Raw genomic sequence first — 18,039 nt, 5'->3', positions numbered from 1 at the left:
GTGCGGCTTGTGAGAGTCATGTTCCCATTGGCTCCCTCAGTTTCCCCACCTGTGAAGTGAAGGGTTGGGCTCTAGGACCTGCCAGGACCCTTCACCCTCAGGTTTCATACTCTGGGATTCTGTCTTCTCTACAAGTCAGTTGGTGGCTTTGGGAAGCCACCAGTGTCCTTACAGGTAAGGTGGTGTCCTCATCCACAAGATGCATGAAAACAGGGAGTTGATGTGGTCAGAGATGGTTGTCAAAGGTAGGAGCAGAATGATACTTTTCAGAGGACAGAAGGACTATATGTTTGGCCAATGATGGGACTTCCAAGGGAACAGACTGTAAATGAGAAGTGTCACACAATCCCACAGACAGAACAATATCCACACACATGGTCCATCCCAGATGCTCTCAAATCCTCACCCTTCCTCCTACGCCTCCTCTGCTATTATCAGACTTTTCCTATTGGGTTTCATCCAGTGGGGCTAAACCACACTGGGCTATATTTTTCAGAGCCAAAAATGCTAGTGGAGAAAGGTCAGGCTGGGATCTGAGGAACCTCAGCTCAGGCCATTTCCTGACCAGCAAACATTAAACAGAAAGTCGGCCTGAGAAGAACACAGGATGCAGGATACAGGATGCAGGCCACCCTGGGAGGAGCGTGCGCTCTCCACGGTGCAGGCAGAGATTGCAGCTTGCTTGGTGTAATGACTGGGATGCTGATGTTCTGGACCAAAGCATCTGCCCTTGGACATGACGGTGGTGAACCCTGCATTTGGCCTTCCTGAAACAGAGGGTCAAGTTCAGTCACTTTGGCCAAGAGCTATCATGTCTCAGTAGGACAAGAGAACATGCCCAGAGGAGACCCACACTTTGACACCCAGGAGACATATTACTATTTGCATCCTTCCGGCTTCACTATTCTTGGTGTTGGCTCTATCAGGAGTCCTGGAAGAGTCTGGAATGGTCAACTAGAGGTCCTAATCTCTTAAAGCTTCAATGCTTTAGGACTCCTGAAGCACTGAAGTTTTAGGCATTGACAAAGCTCCTTCATATTCCTTATATCATTGGACTTCAGTGCTTTAGGATTCCCAGTACTGAAGCTTTAGGAGTTGACAAAGCTCCTTCATATTCCTTATATCATTGGACTTCAATGCTTTAGGATTCCTAGCATTGAAACTTTAGGAGTTGACAAAGCTCCTTCATATCCCTTATGTCACAGCATCCTGTTGATGTCTCCTGGGAAGCATCATTGTCCTCCTGTTGTAGTTGAGGAAACTGAGGTGGAAGGGAGTCATCCCAAAGGCCCAAATGGGGCTAGGACTCAGGTTTTCTAACTCTAGTCGTTCATCATGGAGACCGCAATCCAGTGTTTCAGAATAGACTCAGGAGACGTCAGCACTTCTCTTTCAGGAACTGATAGATCAGTAGGCAGAAAATCAGGAAGGATACAGTTGACCTGAATGGCACTATCAATCCACTAGACCTAAGTGACATTTATAGAACACTCCATCCAACAACGACAGAACACACATTCTTCTCAAGCACACAGGGAACACTCACCAAGACAGATCACATTCTAGACCAGAAAATACCCCCTAACAAATGTAATAGAATAGAAATCATACAAAATATGTTCTCAGCCCATAATGGAATTAAACTAGATATTAATAACCGAAAGATAGCTGGAAACATCCACCAAATATTTGACGAATAAACAAAACATTTCTAAATAACACTTGACTTAAAGAAATCTGAAGAATAGTTTGGGAGTGAGACAGACATGGGCTCAAATCCTGGCTCTGCCTCCTTGCACTGGCTGGCCTTGGACAAATTACAGCTAACCTCTAGGAGCCTCTTCTGTAGTCTCAGCTAGGAAGCAAGGCTAATGCCCTACCTCTCTGGGTGGCTACAAGGTAAGAACAAAGCAAGGCCCATAACACAAAGAGCACAGTGCCCAGCTCCCACAGAGCACCCAGTGGCAGCAGCTCTTTGGGTCACTGTTCTGTTTGGTGACATTTCCCACTGCCCTAACTGTCCTGGAGAATACAATATTCCTGTATAGCTCACTCTGCCACAGAAAAGCAGATGTGACCGCTGAACATTGAGCCTTCCCTCCCCTATGTCTAGTTGGCAAGACTGCCCATCTGCCTGGGCAATCCCGACTGTGTCCATCCGTCTCCACCAAGTGGTGACTGTGCTTACAAAACTGGCACCAAAGAGACAGCTCTTCTTAGTCACAGGATATGATATGACTCATGTGTTGGAAGATCGGGTAAAATCTTGCCCAAGACTATGTGAGAAGGAATTCTACAGCGAATCTCATCAAACTTTGAGAAAAAAAAAAACAGCTCATCACAGAGATAGGCCTACCATCTTTATTGCACAACTAATGAAAAAGATGTTCCTGAGGTTTGAAAATATTGCAAAAGCTTCTGACTCATTAGGACTGAGGTTGTTCAATTTGGAAATTATCAGAAACTCCAGCCACAACAATATGCCCTCGGAGACTTTTGTGTGCACAAGGAGACATAATTATCCTGTGGCGAGGGACCAGCTGCTGTCACGGGATGCTGCGGAGGATTGTTTTTATGAAATGTGCTTATTTGACAATTTGTCCTGGAATCTAAAATAATAGGGTATCCATGGACTCCCAAATTTGCCTTTTTTTCCTTCCTTAAGATGTGACAAATCTTTCCTTGTGAGGAATTCCCAGAGCATGGAAACCAAACCAAGCATCATTCAAGAAGGTCCCAGGGCTTCTATAAACTGCCATCTTCTGGGTGTCACAAGCTCCAGGAAGAGTTAACGAGATGACATCTGTAAAATCCCAGGCAGTCCAGACATGCAGCTCTTAATTCAAGAGAAGCCACACACTGGTCACATGATATAGGCAACAACTGGGACCTCAGAGGGTGATAGTCAAGGCAACTTTGGATACCTCTGCCCAGAGAACCTTTTCCGACATAGTAGATGGCAAATTCCGAGTCAGCTCCCAGACACAAGTCTCACATCACCCTCCTTCTCTATGAAGGTTTCCTAACCCACCCACCCACCTCATCCCCAGGGAGACAAGAGCATCTCAGCACTCTTCCCATACAGCTGACTCCTTTGTCAGTGTCTTGAAGATGATGATGATGATAATGATAATGACAACATGCTAATATTGCCTGAGTTCTAGCAATGCATCAGGCACAGTGCTTTGCGTTTCATGTAAGGAGGTCCTTCCATTCTGCAATGCCCTAAGAGCTATGTATGTATCTGCTATTACTTCTATTATCTTACTGATGGGGAAACTGAGACTTAGAGATGAAGTCACTCAAGAAAAGCCACACATTCAGAAAGTGGTAATCCGACTTCAGAAGCCCAGCCCTTAAGCTGAGCATCACACTATCTACCACCAGTACCTTGAGATCAGGGGCCACTAGTCCTTACCTCTGAGTCCCCGTACCTGGTACGCTTCGAAGCACACAGTAGGTGTTAAATAAATGCTCTGAATGAATTTAGAAGTGGAACTCTTAGCATTGACTCCAAAAGCTGAACTCTGTGCCTTTTTAGCAGTGACGGACATGCCACTTACTTCTGTCCTGAGGCGTGTTGTCCTGGCTAATGTCCCCCTATGGTTCTAGGCACACGTCACCAAGTAGTGCTGAATCACTCCAACTTCCATGCCACTTCCAGGAGCCTTTTGGAAACACATTCAGAATGGCTACACTTCTCGGTTTCTCTATTAATAGGATTTTTCTTTCCTTTTTTTTTTTTTCAATGGCAGAGAAGGTGGAGATGGAAAAGATGAAATGACACAAAGGTATCTCACTTCCGACTACCCAAAGGCCTTGAGGCTCCAGGGAAGGAGCAAGAGGTATGAGGCTCATGGAAGCTCATCTCTTGGGGATGAACATGTCACCCCTGTGGTCTCCTGGGGACTTTCAGCAGCCAGTACAAAGCTGAAACACAAAGCAACCAGGCTCAAGATGGATCACATCCATTCGATGCCAGCCTTGGCTTTAACCGTCAATAATTTAGGAAAAAGAAGTAGCTCTTAAGGAAGCCTCCCCAGCCTTTAAATTAGGAATGAGGCGACCACAACCTCCTCAGAGACTTGTTTTCTTACAAGAATCACAGACCATTCCAGTTAAAAGGAGCCTCAGAGATCAACTGGCCCAATCCCCTTACTGCCGAGGCTCCAAGAGGTCGAGGGAGCCGTTACCTGATCAGGTAACAACCCAGGAAGGGCCAGAGCCACTTGTCCTCAGCCCCTCCACCCCAGCTGGCCTTCCGAGGAACCCTCACCCACTGCCAAACTCACTTCTTCTTCAAATTAAGCCTGACCAGAGCTATTTATTCACTTGAAATATAAGCTCATGGAAAGTCTGATTTCTGAATCCAAGGCATGAAACTCGTCCAAGATCACACAGCTCCAAACGGAGAATCCAGCCCCAAAGCGGAGGCTGTCAGGCTTCTGACCACAGTTAGCTCATGGTGCCCGCCACCATCGCTTACTCAATGCAGTTATTTTAAGTTCCAGTGCAACCCATTTACAGCTCTCTCAGTGGAATGAAGTAACTCAGACACTTGGTTTTTGAGCTTGTTAACGTCCTAATTTCACGAAACCTTAATATTTTAACTCTTTAGCAAAACCAACAGAGCAATAAAAGAAGGCAGCTGACCAGAGCAGGCAGAGCCTCATAAACTGCTCAAAAGACTTCCAAGTTTCCAAGTTTCGGGTGACTAAAAACTGGAGACTCACAACTGTTTCCACCCACCCTACCCTAAGATGAAGCTCAGGTCCCAGCACACTTGTTTTTTAAGTGACAAAAGGTGTATTTGAATTGCCAACAGTGGAAATGACTCTCTAGCAAACCGCCCACTCTAACAACGGAAAAATGCAACCTGGGGAAGCAGTGATTGTACTGAATGTATTGAATGTAAGTTCCCTGTGGGCAGTGACTTTGTTTTATTCAACCCTGTCTCCCCAGAGCTCAGCACAGGGTCAGCACTCAGCTAACAACGATTGCTTGTTTGAGGCTCCCATGAAAGAATCACCTAAATAAAGTACATTTTGGGCTGGCGCAGTGGCTCACACCTGTAATCCCAGCACTTTGGGAGGCCGAGGCAGGCGGATCACGAGGTCAGGAGATCAAGACCATCCCGGCTAACATGGTGAAACCTCGTCTCTACTAAAAAATACAAAAAAAATTAGCCGGGCATGGTGGCGGGTGCCTGCAGTCCCAGCTACTTGGGAGTCTGAGGCAGGAGAATGGCGTGAACTCGCGAGGTCTCAGAGCTTGCAGTGAGCCAAGATCGCGCCACTGCACTCCAGCCTGGGCGACAGAGCAAGACTCTGTCTCAAAAAAATAAATAAATAAATAAATAAATTTTACAAACCATCCAGGCCTCCAAGAAGTAAAGCAACCGTCTAAGCCCTTGGTTCTTCACCAGGTATGTACGTACAGCCTCTGCCTTCAGAGGCTCTGGGGTGAGACCAGGAGCAGGCAATACTAAAAACCACCAGAGGCGGAGTTTCTGGGCACCCCTGCAGCTTGCAGACCTCCAAGCTTGTCTGGGCTCCTGTCAGGAGTCGGGTGGGCTTTCCTGGAGGATGTACTAGGAGGAGAAATGGATGAGGCTTCTGCTGTTTGGGAAGTCTGTTTCAGGTCTTGATCCTGGCTTCTTGTCCATGTTTTAGCAGAGGTCCGGAACCGTGGCTGGTCTTTTGGGACATGGGGGAATCCGGAAGGGCTTTCTCTCTTCAAGAGCAGTTTGCTGTCTGGATCTCTGGCGTGGAAACAGCTTTCCTACAGTCCCTCGGCATTTTTTGCTTTTCTTTAGTGAGGGCTGCACTGACGGCAACTGGAGGCAACCTTGTCAACCTGAGCCTGCTGAGTGAGGGCTGTGATCTGTCCTGTTTCATCTCAAGGCCACAGCCATCTGGAGCTCTGTTGATTTCAGCTATTAGCTGGGGCTTAGCTGGGGGTGGTTTATAATCTCTGTTGCTCTGTCAACGGCACGGCATGCTGGTTATGAATGAGACTCTGGATCCAGTTGTGTGGGACCAGCAGTGCTGAGCAAGGTACTGCTCTGTGACTTAGTTGCCCAGCTGTAACCCAGGGAAGACTACAGCACTCACTCACAGGACTGTCAGGAGGATCAAATGAGTTAGTATGCACCCAGCACAGAATAAGCACAACATATATGTTAGCCCTCATTATTTGTATCCTATTAGTATTTCAATCCCTTTCTTTTTTGTAATCATCTGACCAGCAGAGCTGGAGATGACAGATCTTTGTTCTCTAGTTGAATTGTATACTTTGCCATCCAAACCCTGCCAGCGCATTGACTTCTGAAATAGATGATTTGCCTTCATTTCCAGAGTGGTGAGCAGAGATGTTCTCTGAGGTCTATTCATTAAACAGCTTACAAATGAAAGTACCTTCCTTTGAATGGTGACACGTTCCTCTATCCAAAGATCTACCGTGACCCAAAGTACTGGTCACCTGCCTGGAGACCCCTGATCTGATGACATTTCTACCTCTCATCCCCTTGCATGCTCTGCCCCAGACAAAGCCTCCTTATAATATTTGAAATCACAGCACCCGCTCCTGCCTCGAGAGCTCTGTCTTCTGATCCGTGTGTGACTTGCTCCAACTTCAGGCCTCTAGTCAAGTGGCACCCCTTGAAAAGGCTCATGTCCATTGCAGCTAAAGTAGCTCTCCCGCCAATCTTCGAGCCAGAGCAGGCAGCCAATTCACCTCATTTAACAGTGACGTCAAGTGACCTGCCCGTAGGCACCAGCTGCTAAGTCCTGGAGCCTGGCTTGGACTGAATGAAGTCTGCTGGCTCCCAGGCGCCTGTCCTCGGAAACACCTCCGGAAAGTCAAGGGTGGAGAGTGAGATCCAGAGAGGGGGCGCAGCAAAGCAGTGCCTTCCACTAAGGAAAAACAGAATGGCTGTGTGTCGAAAGCGCCTCCCATTTGTCTTCATTCATTCATTTATTCATTCACTAATCCACTCGTACCAAGTGCCTCTGGTGTGCCAGACAAACATGCAAACGGTGTCAGACACCCTACGGAGCTCAACAAATATTTGCAAAAGAAGGAGGGAGGGATAAAAACAGCATTGTACCCACTCTGTCTCTCCCTCCCTTCAAAGCCACCATGCTTATCCCTCTGTGGCTGTCCCCTCACTGGTACACCGGGGCCCGCCGTGAGCCTGATGGCCAATGGGGGACCTGTTTTCCTCCACACAGGGACTCAGCCAACTCCAAAGCTTGTTAAGCAACTTGCCTCACTAGCAATAAATTAGGCGACTCGCATGGTGCCAGCAACTCAGGACCCCGTGCAATGAGACCACAAACAGCGAGACCAGTAACAGCTGGCTTGTTTTGGACAAAAACATGCTTTTTCAATGTTGTTGCCTCACACCCAGATTATTGCAGTAGTCTAAACTCTCCACCCTGGATGCATTCCGCACACCACTGCTAGCTCAGCCCTACACTACACTAGGCTTTGAGTTGCCCCAGTTCAAGAACATCTGCACACAGGGCCCGGGGCACAGCCAGCCTCTTCAGCCCTGGGACTCTGGGCCACCAGCCTGGCTCACTCCTGCTGCCCTCCCCAAACGTCCCCCAGCCACACTGATCTATTCACCTCCAAACAAGTCTTAGGCTTTGTGTATGCTGTTCCCGGCTCTGAGGGGGATGCACGTCCAACCCACCAGGAAATTTACAGCACCTGACCCCTCTCCCACACCCTTGGAGTTAAGTGCTGGCCTGACTCCTCTGAATGAGGCTATCTGGGCTTAAATTCCAGCTGAGTGACCTTGGGCAAGTTTTTCAACCTTAGTTCCGCTATCTGTAAAACAGGAATGAGAAGCTGGGTGTGGTGGCATCTGCCTGTAGCCCCAGCCACTTGGGAGGCTGAAGCAGGAGAATCATTGAGTCCAGGGGTGGGAGGCTGCAGTGAGCCATGATCACACCACTATACTCCAGCCTGGGTGACAGAGGAGACCCTGTCTCTTAAGAAGAAAAAGAGAGAGAGAGAGAGAGAGGAGAAACTCCCTCCTCGTGAGACCAAATGAGGTCACAGAGGTAACACACCCGGCACACAGACTGAGTGCTCAATAGGCGTGTGCTATCATCATGCCCATTCTCTAGTCTGCGGGATCACTTGTCTCCGGGACAACTCTCTACTGCCTAACTAGGCTGAGTTTCCCGAGGGCTGTGCTCCTGCGTTGGTGAAATACACAATCTCGAATTTCACCCAATTCGGCTCTGGCACCGTCCCGTCCATGTAAGCCAAACTATGCCAAGTCCTAGTTGGTCATACTGAACCATATTCCTATAAAGTAAAATCTAGACCAGTCCCTCTGCACTGTGCTCTCCTATGCCCCTCTCCTGGCACTGCCCGAGTTGAGGAGGCAGCGCTGGGGTCGGGCAGCAGCCGCATGGCTGCGCCTAAGCGCACTGCCAAGCCCCGCTGTCTGGTTCTACACCGCGGGACTGGCCGCCGCTGAACTCGATATTATTCTTCCACATGGCCTCTGCCTGAAGATGAGAAGCATCTCTCCGGAAGGTCCCGCGAGAGAGTTAGACATTGCTCCACTCCACTCCTGCCCCCATCACCACCATCTCCCCTGCCGAACGGGTCCTGTGTGCGGCAGGAGGGAGGGGTAAGCTCCTTCCTCATTACTAACCCGGTCCCTTCTACGCCTCTGCAGATTTCGTGATCCAAAGCCCGATTCAGCTTATTCAAAAGGAGCCACTTTCATTTTTGTAGGGCTGGCTCAAAACGAGGAAAGCAACACAGGCAGCAACGCCGCCGAAACGAGTGCGATGCCAAACCGTTCCCTGCCCGGGGTAGACTTTTTGGGGAAACTCCCGCGGGGGCCGGCAAACACTGTTCCTTTCCAAAAGAGTTACATACAGTTTTCACGGAGCGGTCCGGTGATCAAAGTAATGCATTTTAAAGGGGATGGAGGAAGCAAATAGAAAAAGCAACAGAAATGACTTCTTGTGGTCCTGAAGCCGCTCTGCAAGGCTCCAGTTCCTAGTCCTGAACTTCTCTCCTCCCTTTATGCCCCCACTCCTCTTATTTGTCCTCGGCTCCCCGCGCTGTGTGACTGCCCTCAGGGCGCTCCGCAGCAGGTCGCCAGGCGTCTCGAGCCCCAGAGTGCAGGCCCGGCGCACCGGCATCGTCTGGGCGCAGAACCGGCCCCGGGCTGGGCGCGAAGCTCGTTTCCGAGGCAGCCCGCGGAAAGCCGCCACCCCGGGGCCCACCTGCCTGTCCCCGAGAGTTGCCCTGGCCACCCCGCAACGCTTCACTGCCCCTCGGTCTGCCCACCAGTCCCGCAGAAGCAGGTCCGAGCTGGGATGGAGAGAATGGGGTGCTGCCCAGGAGCGCGGCAGAGTACCTTGGCCGCAGGCGCCGCGCTGCAAGACGATGACCGGCGGCCGGTGCAGCCTCTCGGAGCGGCGGCTGGCGGCGCGCAGCTGGCACAGGTTGGCGTAGGTGTTGGCGTCGCTGCCGCACACCGGTTCGTTGCTGGCGCACACACAGAGGCCAGCCTGCGCGCGTCGCCGCACCGTGGCCGAGGCTGGCACCCCGAAGGGCACCACGCACTGCAGTCCCTCGCCGCACGGGCCCTCCTGCAGGCCGCACGCGGCGCCCTCCGGCGCGCCGCACACCTCGCAGCAGCCGCACGCGTCCCGGGCCCGGCCGCCCTCGCAGTGCTCCGGCTGCGGCGGGCAGCGCGCCGGCTCGCAGCGCTCGGGGCACCCGGTGGCCAAAGGCGCCGAGCGGCCGGCCCGGGACAGCTGCGCAGAGGCGGGCGCCGCCAGCAGCAGCAGTAGCAGCAGCGGGAGCAGCGCGGCGCGCGGGATCTGCATGGCGACTCTGGCGGCGGCGGCGGCCGTGGCGGCTGACAGGGCGAGGGCCGGAGAGCGGCACCGGGGAAAGTGCGGGAGGGCCTCGGGGGCAGCGGGTGCGAGTGCGCGCGGCCGCGCGGCCCAGCCCATTGGCCTCGCAGCGGTGACGAGCCGCCTTGGGGACGGGCACGGCGCCCGGGAGGGGGGCCGACCGGATGGCGGGAGGGCGGGCGGCTGGACCGGGACCGCCCGCGGCGGGGGCAGGGCGGGCGCGCCCGGGCACGGCGGAGCTCGTGGGGCGCGGGCGGGGCAGTGCACAGACCCGCCCTCTCGCGGGACTCAGTTTCCCCGTCTGCGCGCCCCGCATATTCGCCTTCCGCAGGTTCTCTCGCTGCGATTCGCGTCCTTCAAACTAAAGGAACTTCGCAAGGGGGCCCTGCGGCGTCTCCCCGCGGGAGAGCTCGGGAAAGTTCCTGCAAATCGCCCGACTGGGGGCCTGCCCGGGAGGCTCGGACTGGGCCAGGCAGGGACTGCAGGGGCCTCTGCGCAGACCCGGGGCGTTGGCGGCACCGCGGACCTCGGTCATGCGCTGGTTCTGCCCCCGGTACCCCGCATGCGGGACCCTGACCGCGGGGCCTGTGCGGCCGGACGAAGGCAGCGTCCGCGGAGCTGCCGGAAAGCCCGCGCCCGGACCCACAGTGAAGTGATAAAAGCAGAGAGCAGAAGTAATTTGAACAGAATCCTTCACACGTCTGATTCTTTTAAACAGTTGTTGTGGGTGGCACGCGTGTCCGTACTCGCAGAGAGCTCAGGAAGCAGCTGGGAGGCTCGTAACTGGAGAGGGTGCAGCGGTCTCAGGTGGGAAAGGGGTTTTCTCCTGTTTGAATTTTTCACCACGTGCGTGATTATTTCAAAACACTTTTGTTATCAAAAATTTGATTTCCCACTGGAGAATCTTTGGTGCAGCCTTTGGGACAGATGAGAGTCTGAGAGTCATCAGGAGGGCCGAGGGCGACCCTGGAGGTGGGTCTGGGTGCCCAGGCAGCACCAGGCCTGTGGGCAGTAGTCCTGGGTCCACACTGAGCAGATGGGTACAGCTCGCGTCCAAGGACCTGAGAGGAGGCGGTTCGCCCAGCCCTCATCCGGAACCCTCAAACCTCCAACCCTACCCTGGGCAGAGGCACCCACGGTTGGGTGGGCCGGCAGAGCTGACTTTGGGATAGAGTAGCAAGGGAGGGGGCTGGGGGCTTGGAGATTTTAATATTCTTCTGTATTTGGGCTGTTCCCTTGTGCACACGTTACTTTTCCAATACAAATAGTTTAAAAAGTAAACTCCAAATACTTATAAGCCCCCTCAAAGCACCTTCCAAATATGAACCTTGTTAATGTCCAAAGTCCAGAGGGGTCCCTCAGAAAGGCCCAGGAGCCTGGGGCATGGGAAAGCTGTCGGGGTCCCCATGCTGACTCCCTGGACTCCAAACGACAGTCCATAAAGCCAGGGCCTCATGGCTGCAGAAGGGAGGCCTTTACCCAGAATCCCTTCAGGCCTGGATCCTGGAGAGGCAGAGGCCTCTGCTGATGAGAAGCCCTGAGTTCTTAGCTAGCTGTGGTTAACCATAAAAAGTGCGGGGTGGGGGTGATGATTTTCAAAGTCCATCAGCAAAGAAAGACTCTCCCCACTGCAGTCCTGGGGCAGACGGAATTAAAAGGACACGTGGTGGTGAATAAATTGGTGACAACTTATTTTTGTCGAATTCCCTTATTTTACAGAGGAGAAAACTGAGGGCCAGAGAGGGTAACTTCCCTGAGTGTCAGCCACAAGTTGAGTGCTGGAGCCAGTACACCTTCCAAACTGGCCGTGCCTGCCTGCAAGCCCCATCCTCCACCATCCCTCTGAGCAGCCAGACTGCAGACGGAATGAGCCCACCGAACACAGTGTGGCTGCAGCTTCCCCACTGCTTTGCGGGAGGTGGAGGGAGTTTCTAAGCTCTTTCCCTGTCGGGGAATTAAGTAGCTGGGGGTCCCACTGAGTCTCCACAACCCTCTCACCCATTCTCCACCCCTTCCCCACCACACATACACTCTGCTCCCCCAGTGCTGAATAACTTGCATTTTCTGGAACATACCTTTCCGCTTACGGTCTCTGTGCCTTTGCCCACATCTCCTCTCTTCCTGAAACACCCCTCCCCTCCAGCATGAACTAATGTGACCTAGAGAAGCACGTAGGAACCCTGTCATCTGGGGGACTTGGGTTCAAATCCCACTTCTGGTCCTTAAGTCTGTGACTCTGGGCCTTTAATAACTGGAGGAGTTTCATTAGGAGAATGGCAGCGACTGCATCTCTGCCTGGAGTGACTGATGTGCCACCCACAAGCTTCTATTTGGTCAGTGCTGGGTCCCGTCGCCCCATCTAGCATGCTCCTCTTCCATCCTCATGCCCCCACTCAGTGCATTTCCTCTGCCTCCCACCCTCTGTGCTGCTGTTCCTCCCCTCATCACCTCCTCCCCAGGGCAGAGGCCCCATCTTCTTCGCCCCTGAATGCCCCAGTGCCAGCACCGTGCTTTGGCAAGTTATTCAGCACTGGGGGAGTAGAGTGTATGTGTGGTGGGGGAGGGGATGGAGAATGGGCAAGAGGGTGATGGAGATTCGGGGGGACCCCCAGCTACTTAAAATCCCTGAGGAAGTGTTGGCTGAACTGGACCCACTCCTTGATGGTTCACAGCCTAGAAGAGGCATTTGTAACCACAGTAACCAGTAAGTGCAAGCCATGGGGCACGTGGCTGTTCTAGAGAAGGAAGACAGCACCCTGAGAGCCATGCTGGTGGCTTCACCAGGAAGGGAGTCAGCAGGGGGAGGACTGGGGAACCAAGCGGTCCCTAAGAAGCAGAATTTGCAATACCCAAGGTTTTAGAAAGAGCAACCTGGCAGGACCACTGCACAATGAGATCACAGGATCATCTCCCAGCTGTTCGTGCAGCTCACTCCACCTGCCCTGACCCAAGCACGGGTCGTGAAGAAGACAAGCAGCTCTACAGAGGGGCCTCAAGAAATCCTTTGAAACAGAGAAATCAAAGTCTTGCTGGAAGGGTTGTGGGCACCCTGGACCGTCCACATGGGAGGCTGTTGGTGTGTGTGCCTACGTGTGTCTATCGGTGGGCACACAAAGAAGGAAATGGTAAACCCATTGAAACCCGGCCTCGTGGACCCATCACTGACCTTCCCTTAGTCCTAACGTCCCCATATCTGGAGGTAATGCTTTCAACCTGCAAGCATTGCTCTTTCTGTCTTTTAGATTCTTCCCCGCCTGCTGCCATTTATAAAGACATTTTCTTAAAAGAAGCATTTTTCTTTTGATACATCATGAAAACTCATTTCTCACTCACCAAGCCTTGGCACAGTATTCTAGAGAGGATTTTTCCAGAGAAAAGGGGGCAGTTTTGAAGCCAAACAGGCGAGTTCCCCAACATCCTCTCTGCAGCCCTCATTTGCAGCATTGAAGCTTCAGTTTTGAACAGGGCCAAGTCTATTCATGAATAATGAACAATGAAACACCACAGCTGCCAGAGCCTTAATCAGGAAACGAGGCTTCTGAATAGGAATGGAGCAGCCATGTCTGTGCTGCCCCAGAGGAGGATGATTTCCCACTTTGGGCCTCTGTTCTCCCAAATGTACAAAGGACCCAGAATGCTCAGGGGCTCATATTGCCTTTCCTAAGTCACAAGATCTAAGATCTAAGGAGCTGTATTAAAAATTTTGGTTCCTCCTATAAGCTTATCCTATCACTCTACTGCTCATTAATTTCCAAGAGCTCTCCATGCCAGTAGAATGAAGTCCAAGTTTCTTACCCTGACTTCCAATGTCCCCCATGCCCCTCACGCCAGGTTGTCCTCTAGATCCAGGGTGATACAATCCATTCCTACTCATCCATTCTCCCGTAGCAACAGAACCCTGGCTGGGGCCATGCCAGCAAGTAAAGGATGACTTCTCAACTGGTTTTGCCCCCTTTCCTCCGAGTGCCAGGCCCACTCCCATCCCCTCTGGTCACCCCAGCATCAGAAATCATAACCTCCTTTAACAGAAGGTACACCCGGATGACAAACCCACATCAGTTCAGTTAGGTTCGGTTCAGGAAAAATTTCCTGAGCCCCTGCTACAGGGCAGACACTGCTAGACACTGTAAAGCAGTGTCGAACGATCAAGCCCCTGTCCTCAAGAATTTCAAAGTCTAGAATTTTCTGCAATGTTGGAAATAATCTCTATCTGTGCTGTCCAAGAGTGTAGCCACTAACTACATGTGACTGCCGAGCATTTGAAATGCACCAAGTACAAGGATGATCTGAATTTTTATTTAATTTTAATTAATGCCTATCACAGGAGAGAGAGGAGGGTAAGAAAACAAAGGCAGGATGACAGGAGGGTATGCAGTGACAGAGAGGAATCCAGATGTTAGGAGGAGATTGGGCTGCATCTCAAGGGTTGAGAAAGATTTTACCAGCTGCACAGAGCAGAAGATGCATCCAGTTGGTGATGACGCGATGAGTCCGTGCAGGTGGGGAAATTCCAAGTTGTGCAGTGTGGCCGCAGGCGGGAAGAGAGTCCTTTGGACAGTCCAGGCAGCTGGAGGGAAGGGGACCGGTCTATGTTGTGAGGGACTCCCTCTGTCCTCCTAAGGATTTTTGGCTTCACATTGATGCTGATGAGACACTCCAGTTGGCTTTTAAGGAGATATGTTTTGGCAGAATCGCCTTGCTGCAGTGTGGATGATAGATTGAAAAAAAAATAGATTTAATAATATGCATTTTTAAATATGGATACATGACTATATTTTAGGTTGAGGAGCACTTTAAATTAAATTGAAGATGCAGTTAATGTAACTCAATTGGGTAAAAAGTAAAGACATTCCATTCGTTTTGTAACAATTAAATTATTTCTGTATGATCTCTTTAATAGTAGACCCCTCCTTCAAAAATAGGACAAAGGTGAGGAAGTTCAAAATATTTTTGAGAACTTTTTTTTTTTTTTTTTTTTTTTTGAGACAAGAGTCTCACTCTGTTGCCCAGGCTGGAGTGCAGTGGTGCGATCTCGGCTCACTACAACCTCCACCTCCAAGGTTTTAGCGATTCTCCTGCCTCAGCCTCCCAAGTAGCTGGAATTACAGGCACCTGCTACCATGCCTGGCTAATTTCTGTATTTTTAGTAGAGATGGGGTTTCACAACGTTGGCCAGGCTGGTCTCCAACCCCCGACCGCAAGTGATTTGCCCACCTTGGCCTCCCAAAGTGCTGGTATACAGCCGTGAGCCACCATGCCTGGCCTATTTTTGAGAATTTCTGAAGCACTTTAGAATTACAGTACCAGCATTTCTTTTTTTCTTTTTACTTGTTTTTTAGATAGGGCAGCCTCTCGAGCCAGAGTAGGCTCAGAGGCTCCAGTACTAGCATTTCTAATATCAAATCAAAACATTCATGTCTATTTGTTAAATAAGGATACTTAAAAGCCAACCCCAGGCCTGCTGCTGCCCAGTTTCCTTTTAAGCCTTTAAATTCTACATATTTGTTAAGATCTATAATTCAGATCTTTTATTAATTTAGGCAAACCCTTCCCCTAAATCAGTTGCATGAGACCAGCAGTCCATCTTTGCATTAATTGGCTCCTTTCAACATATTTGCTTTAGAAAATTAAAAGCATGGCATGTGATCAAATTTTTCACTCTCCATGGCAAAGTATCAGACAGATACAATTCAAACAGAGCCCCAGGCAGCTACCAAAAGGTCTTGAATGACAGCTTGTCAATTTTCTGTTATTCAGGAGCAGCTTGAAAAGCTGAGCGCCCTCACATTTAGAACTTGCTGTCATTTAGGCAAAATGGTTTAACATTGAATCAAGGACATTATGAGCCAGAATTTTAAATCTGCTTATAAAAAAAAAAAATTAAGAGACAGAAGGGGCTCAACCTTTGAGTTCTTTCATTTGTCTAATTATATAGTACTACAGCAAGCACAAAGCGCCACAGTTCTGTAAGCATTAGAAAGCATTTACTAAGCTTATTTGGCAACATGGTGTCTAAGGTGCTTGATGTCCAAGTTTTAAACCAACGTGACCTAGAAGGCCCAGATTCTTTCTCTACAAACTTGCATGGTGGTTTTCTTACTCATACAGCCAAGGCATTTTTTTAATCCAGAAATGAGCAGGAAAAATGAGCGTTGGAAAGTAGTGAGAATATTGAAAGAATGGTACAGCTTTCTAAATGACTCCTATAACAACCCAGACAAGAAGCAGGCTGAGTTTTCCACTTCCTTCAGTAAACCCTAAAGCCAGTTCACCTACTCGAGGGGCCACTCGGATGGCCTTCTATGGGCTTTGGGTTTCTGCTCACCCCATCACTTTCTCAGACCCACTGTGTCTTCTTGTTCCCTTTTTCTGGCTTGTAGCAGGTGCATCGGAAATATTTACTGATATTCCCAACTCTCCAGCTATTCAACCAGAGGAGGGTTGAATTGACCCTGGGCCCTCCCTCCGCCTCCCTGTGGCCAGTGGTGCTCAAACCTGAGCATGCATCAGAAGCACCTGAAGCCTGGTTAAAATGCAAGCTGCAGGGCACCACTCCAGAATTTCTGATTTAATAGATCTGGGGTAAGGCCTGATCATCTGCATTTCTTACCAGTGTGAGGTGGTGCTAAGGCTGCTGGTCTGAGTACAGAGGAGGTTCCAGCAAGAGGGAAGAAGGCTGGTAAGTAGAGCTCAGGGTGGATTTTAGCAGCTGAGATCTTGGAGTGTGATAAAGACAGTTTGCTCCTCTGCCTGTCACTGGCTCCTTCTCCACCAACTCCAGTGTCCAGCAGACTCTCGCGGGTGGAAATGAAGGACACAGGAACCACCGAGGAGGACAGACTTGCCATCTCAGGCCCTCCTTTCCCCTCCGCCTCAGTTACCGTCGGTCCTGGGTGTAGGTGCAGCATGTAGAGTACAGAGACATGACGTGGTGACAAAGGTGCTATCCCCTTGCCAAGCCAGCTGCCATCTCACTCAGCCAGGAGCATTGTCTTTTCCCGTCACACAAAAATGCCCCCAGGAGTCAGGCGCCCTGATAACTCCACCTTAAATTGTTGGGTGGTCTCAGGGAGGGTCCACCCCTCAGGCCTGCTCTGCCAGAGGAGGCAGCAGAGGTCCCTAGTATCCATTGAAATCATCTGTGAAGCTTTTAAAAAAATGCTGAGACCCAGGGATTTGGAGAAAAAAAAAAACTTGATTGTAGATCATAGTATTGAATCAATGTTGATTTTCCAATTTTGATCGTGTTATTGTGGTATGAGAACATTTTTTTTTCAAGAAAAACACTGAAATATTTAGAAGTAAAGGAAGTGCAACTTAAAGCCTGCAACTTAAATGTTTTAAATGTTTCACATGCTTTAAATGTTTCCAGGAACTAGAATGATGTAGCAAGGGTGGTAAGCATTCGGGAAATCTGGGTTAAGGGTAAATGAGAGGTTTTTTTGGGTTTTTTTTTTTGTTTTTTTTTTTTTTTTACTGTTTTTCAACTTTTCTCTAAACCTAAAATTGTTTCAAAATAAAACACTTTTTTTTTTTTTTTTTGAGATGGAGTCTCATTCTGTTGTCCAGGCTGGAGTGCAGTGGTACGACCACAGCTCACTGTGGCCTCAACCTCCCCAGGCCCAGGTGATCCTCCCACCTCAGCCACCCAAATAGCTGGGACTACAGCTACAGATGTGCACCACCACACCCAGCTATTTTTTATATTTTTCATAGAGACCAGGTTTTGCCATGTTACCAGGCTGGTATTGAACTCCTGAGTTCAAGCAATCTGCCTGCAAAAGTGCTAGGGTTACAGGCATAAGACACCACGCCCGGGGCCCCCCACCTTTTTTTTTTCTGAGACAGGGTCTCACTTTGTCACCCAGGCTGGAGTCCAGTGGCATGATCATGGCTCACTGCAGCTTCATAACCCTGGGCTCAGGTGATCCTCCCACCTCAGCCTTCCAAGGAGCTGGGACCACAGGTGTGCAGCACCACACCTGGCTAATTTCCTTTTTTTTTTTTTTAAGAGATGTGGTCTTGCTATGTTGCCCAGGCAGGTCTTGAAGTCCTCCTGCCTCAGCCTCCCAAAGTGTGGGATTACAGGTGTGAACCACTACTCCCAGCCAAACACTTTTTTAAAGGAAAAAAATAAGCC

General features: G+C 50.4%; 2 protein-coding genes across 2 annotated transcripts in view; both read right to left on the bottom strand.

Annotated features, from left to right (window-relative positions):
- Positions 1 to 10,040, bottom strand: part of HTRA1 (HtrA serine peptidase 1) — a 52,586-nt gene extending 42,546 nt beyond the window's left edge. Inside the window, exon 1 of the mRNA XM_025396496.1 lies at positions 9,395 to 10,040. Within this exon, the coding sequence (XP_025252281.1) occupies positions 9,395 to 9,998 (604 nt within the window). The 5' untranslated portion in view covers positions 9,999 to 10,040. The remainder of the gene's footprint in view (positions 1 to 9,394) is intronic.
- Positions 10,041 to 14,173: 4,133 nt separating this feature from the next.
- On the bottom strand, positions 14,174 to 16,897 carry ARMS2 (age-related maculopathy susceptibility 2). The gene is given in 3 exon segments (XM_025397497.1): positions 14,174 to 14,618; positions 16,511 to 16,539; positions 16,541 to 16,897. Coding segments are annotated over 3 exon segments (348 nt in total). The 5' UTR covers positions 16,808 to 16,897; the 3' UTR covers positions 14,174 to 14,566.
- Between the last annotated feature and the right edge of the window lie 1,142 nt (positions 16,898 to 18,039).

This window comes from Theropithecus gelada, chromosome 9, assembly GCF_003255815.1.
Source record: "Theropithecus gelada isolate Dixy chromosome 9, Tgel_1.0, whole genome shotgun sequence".
Classification (NCBI taxonomy): Eukaryota; Metazoa; Chordata; class Mammalia; order Primates; family Cercopithecidae; genus Theropithecus; species Theropithecus gelada.
This window is presented reverse-complemented; position numbering and strand designations above follow the sequence as displayed.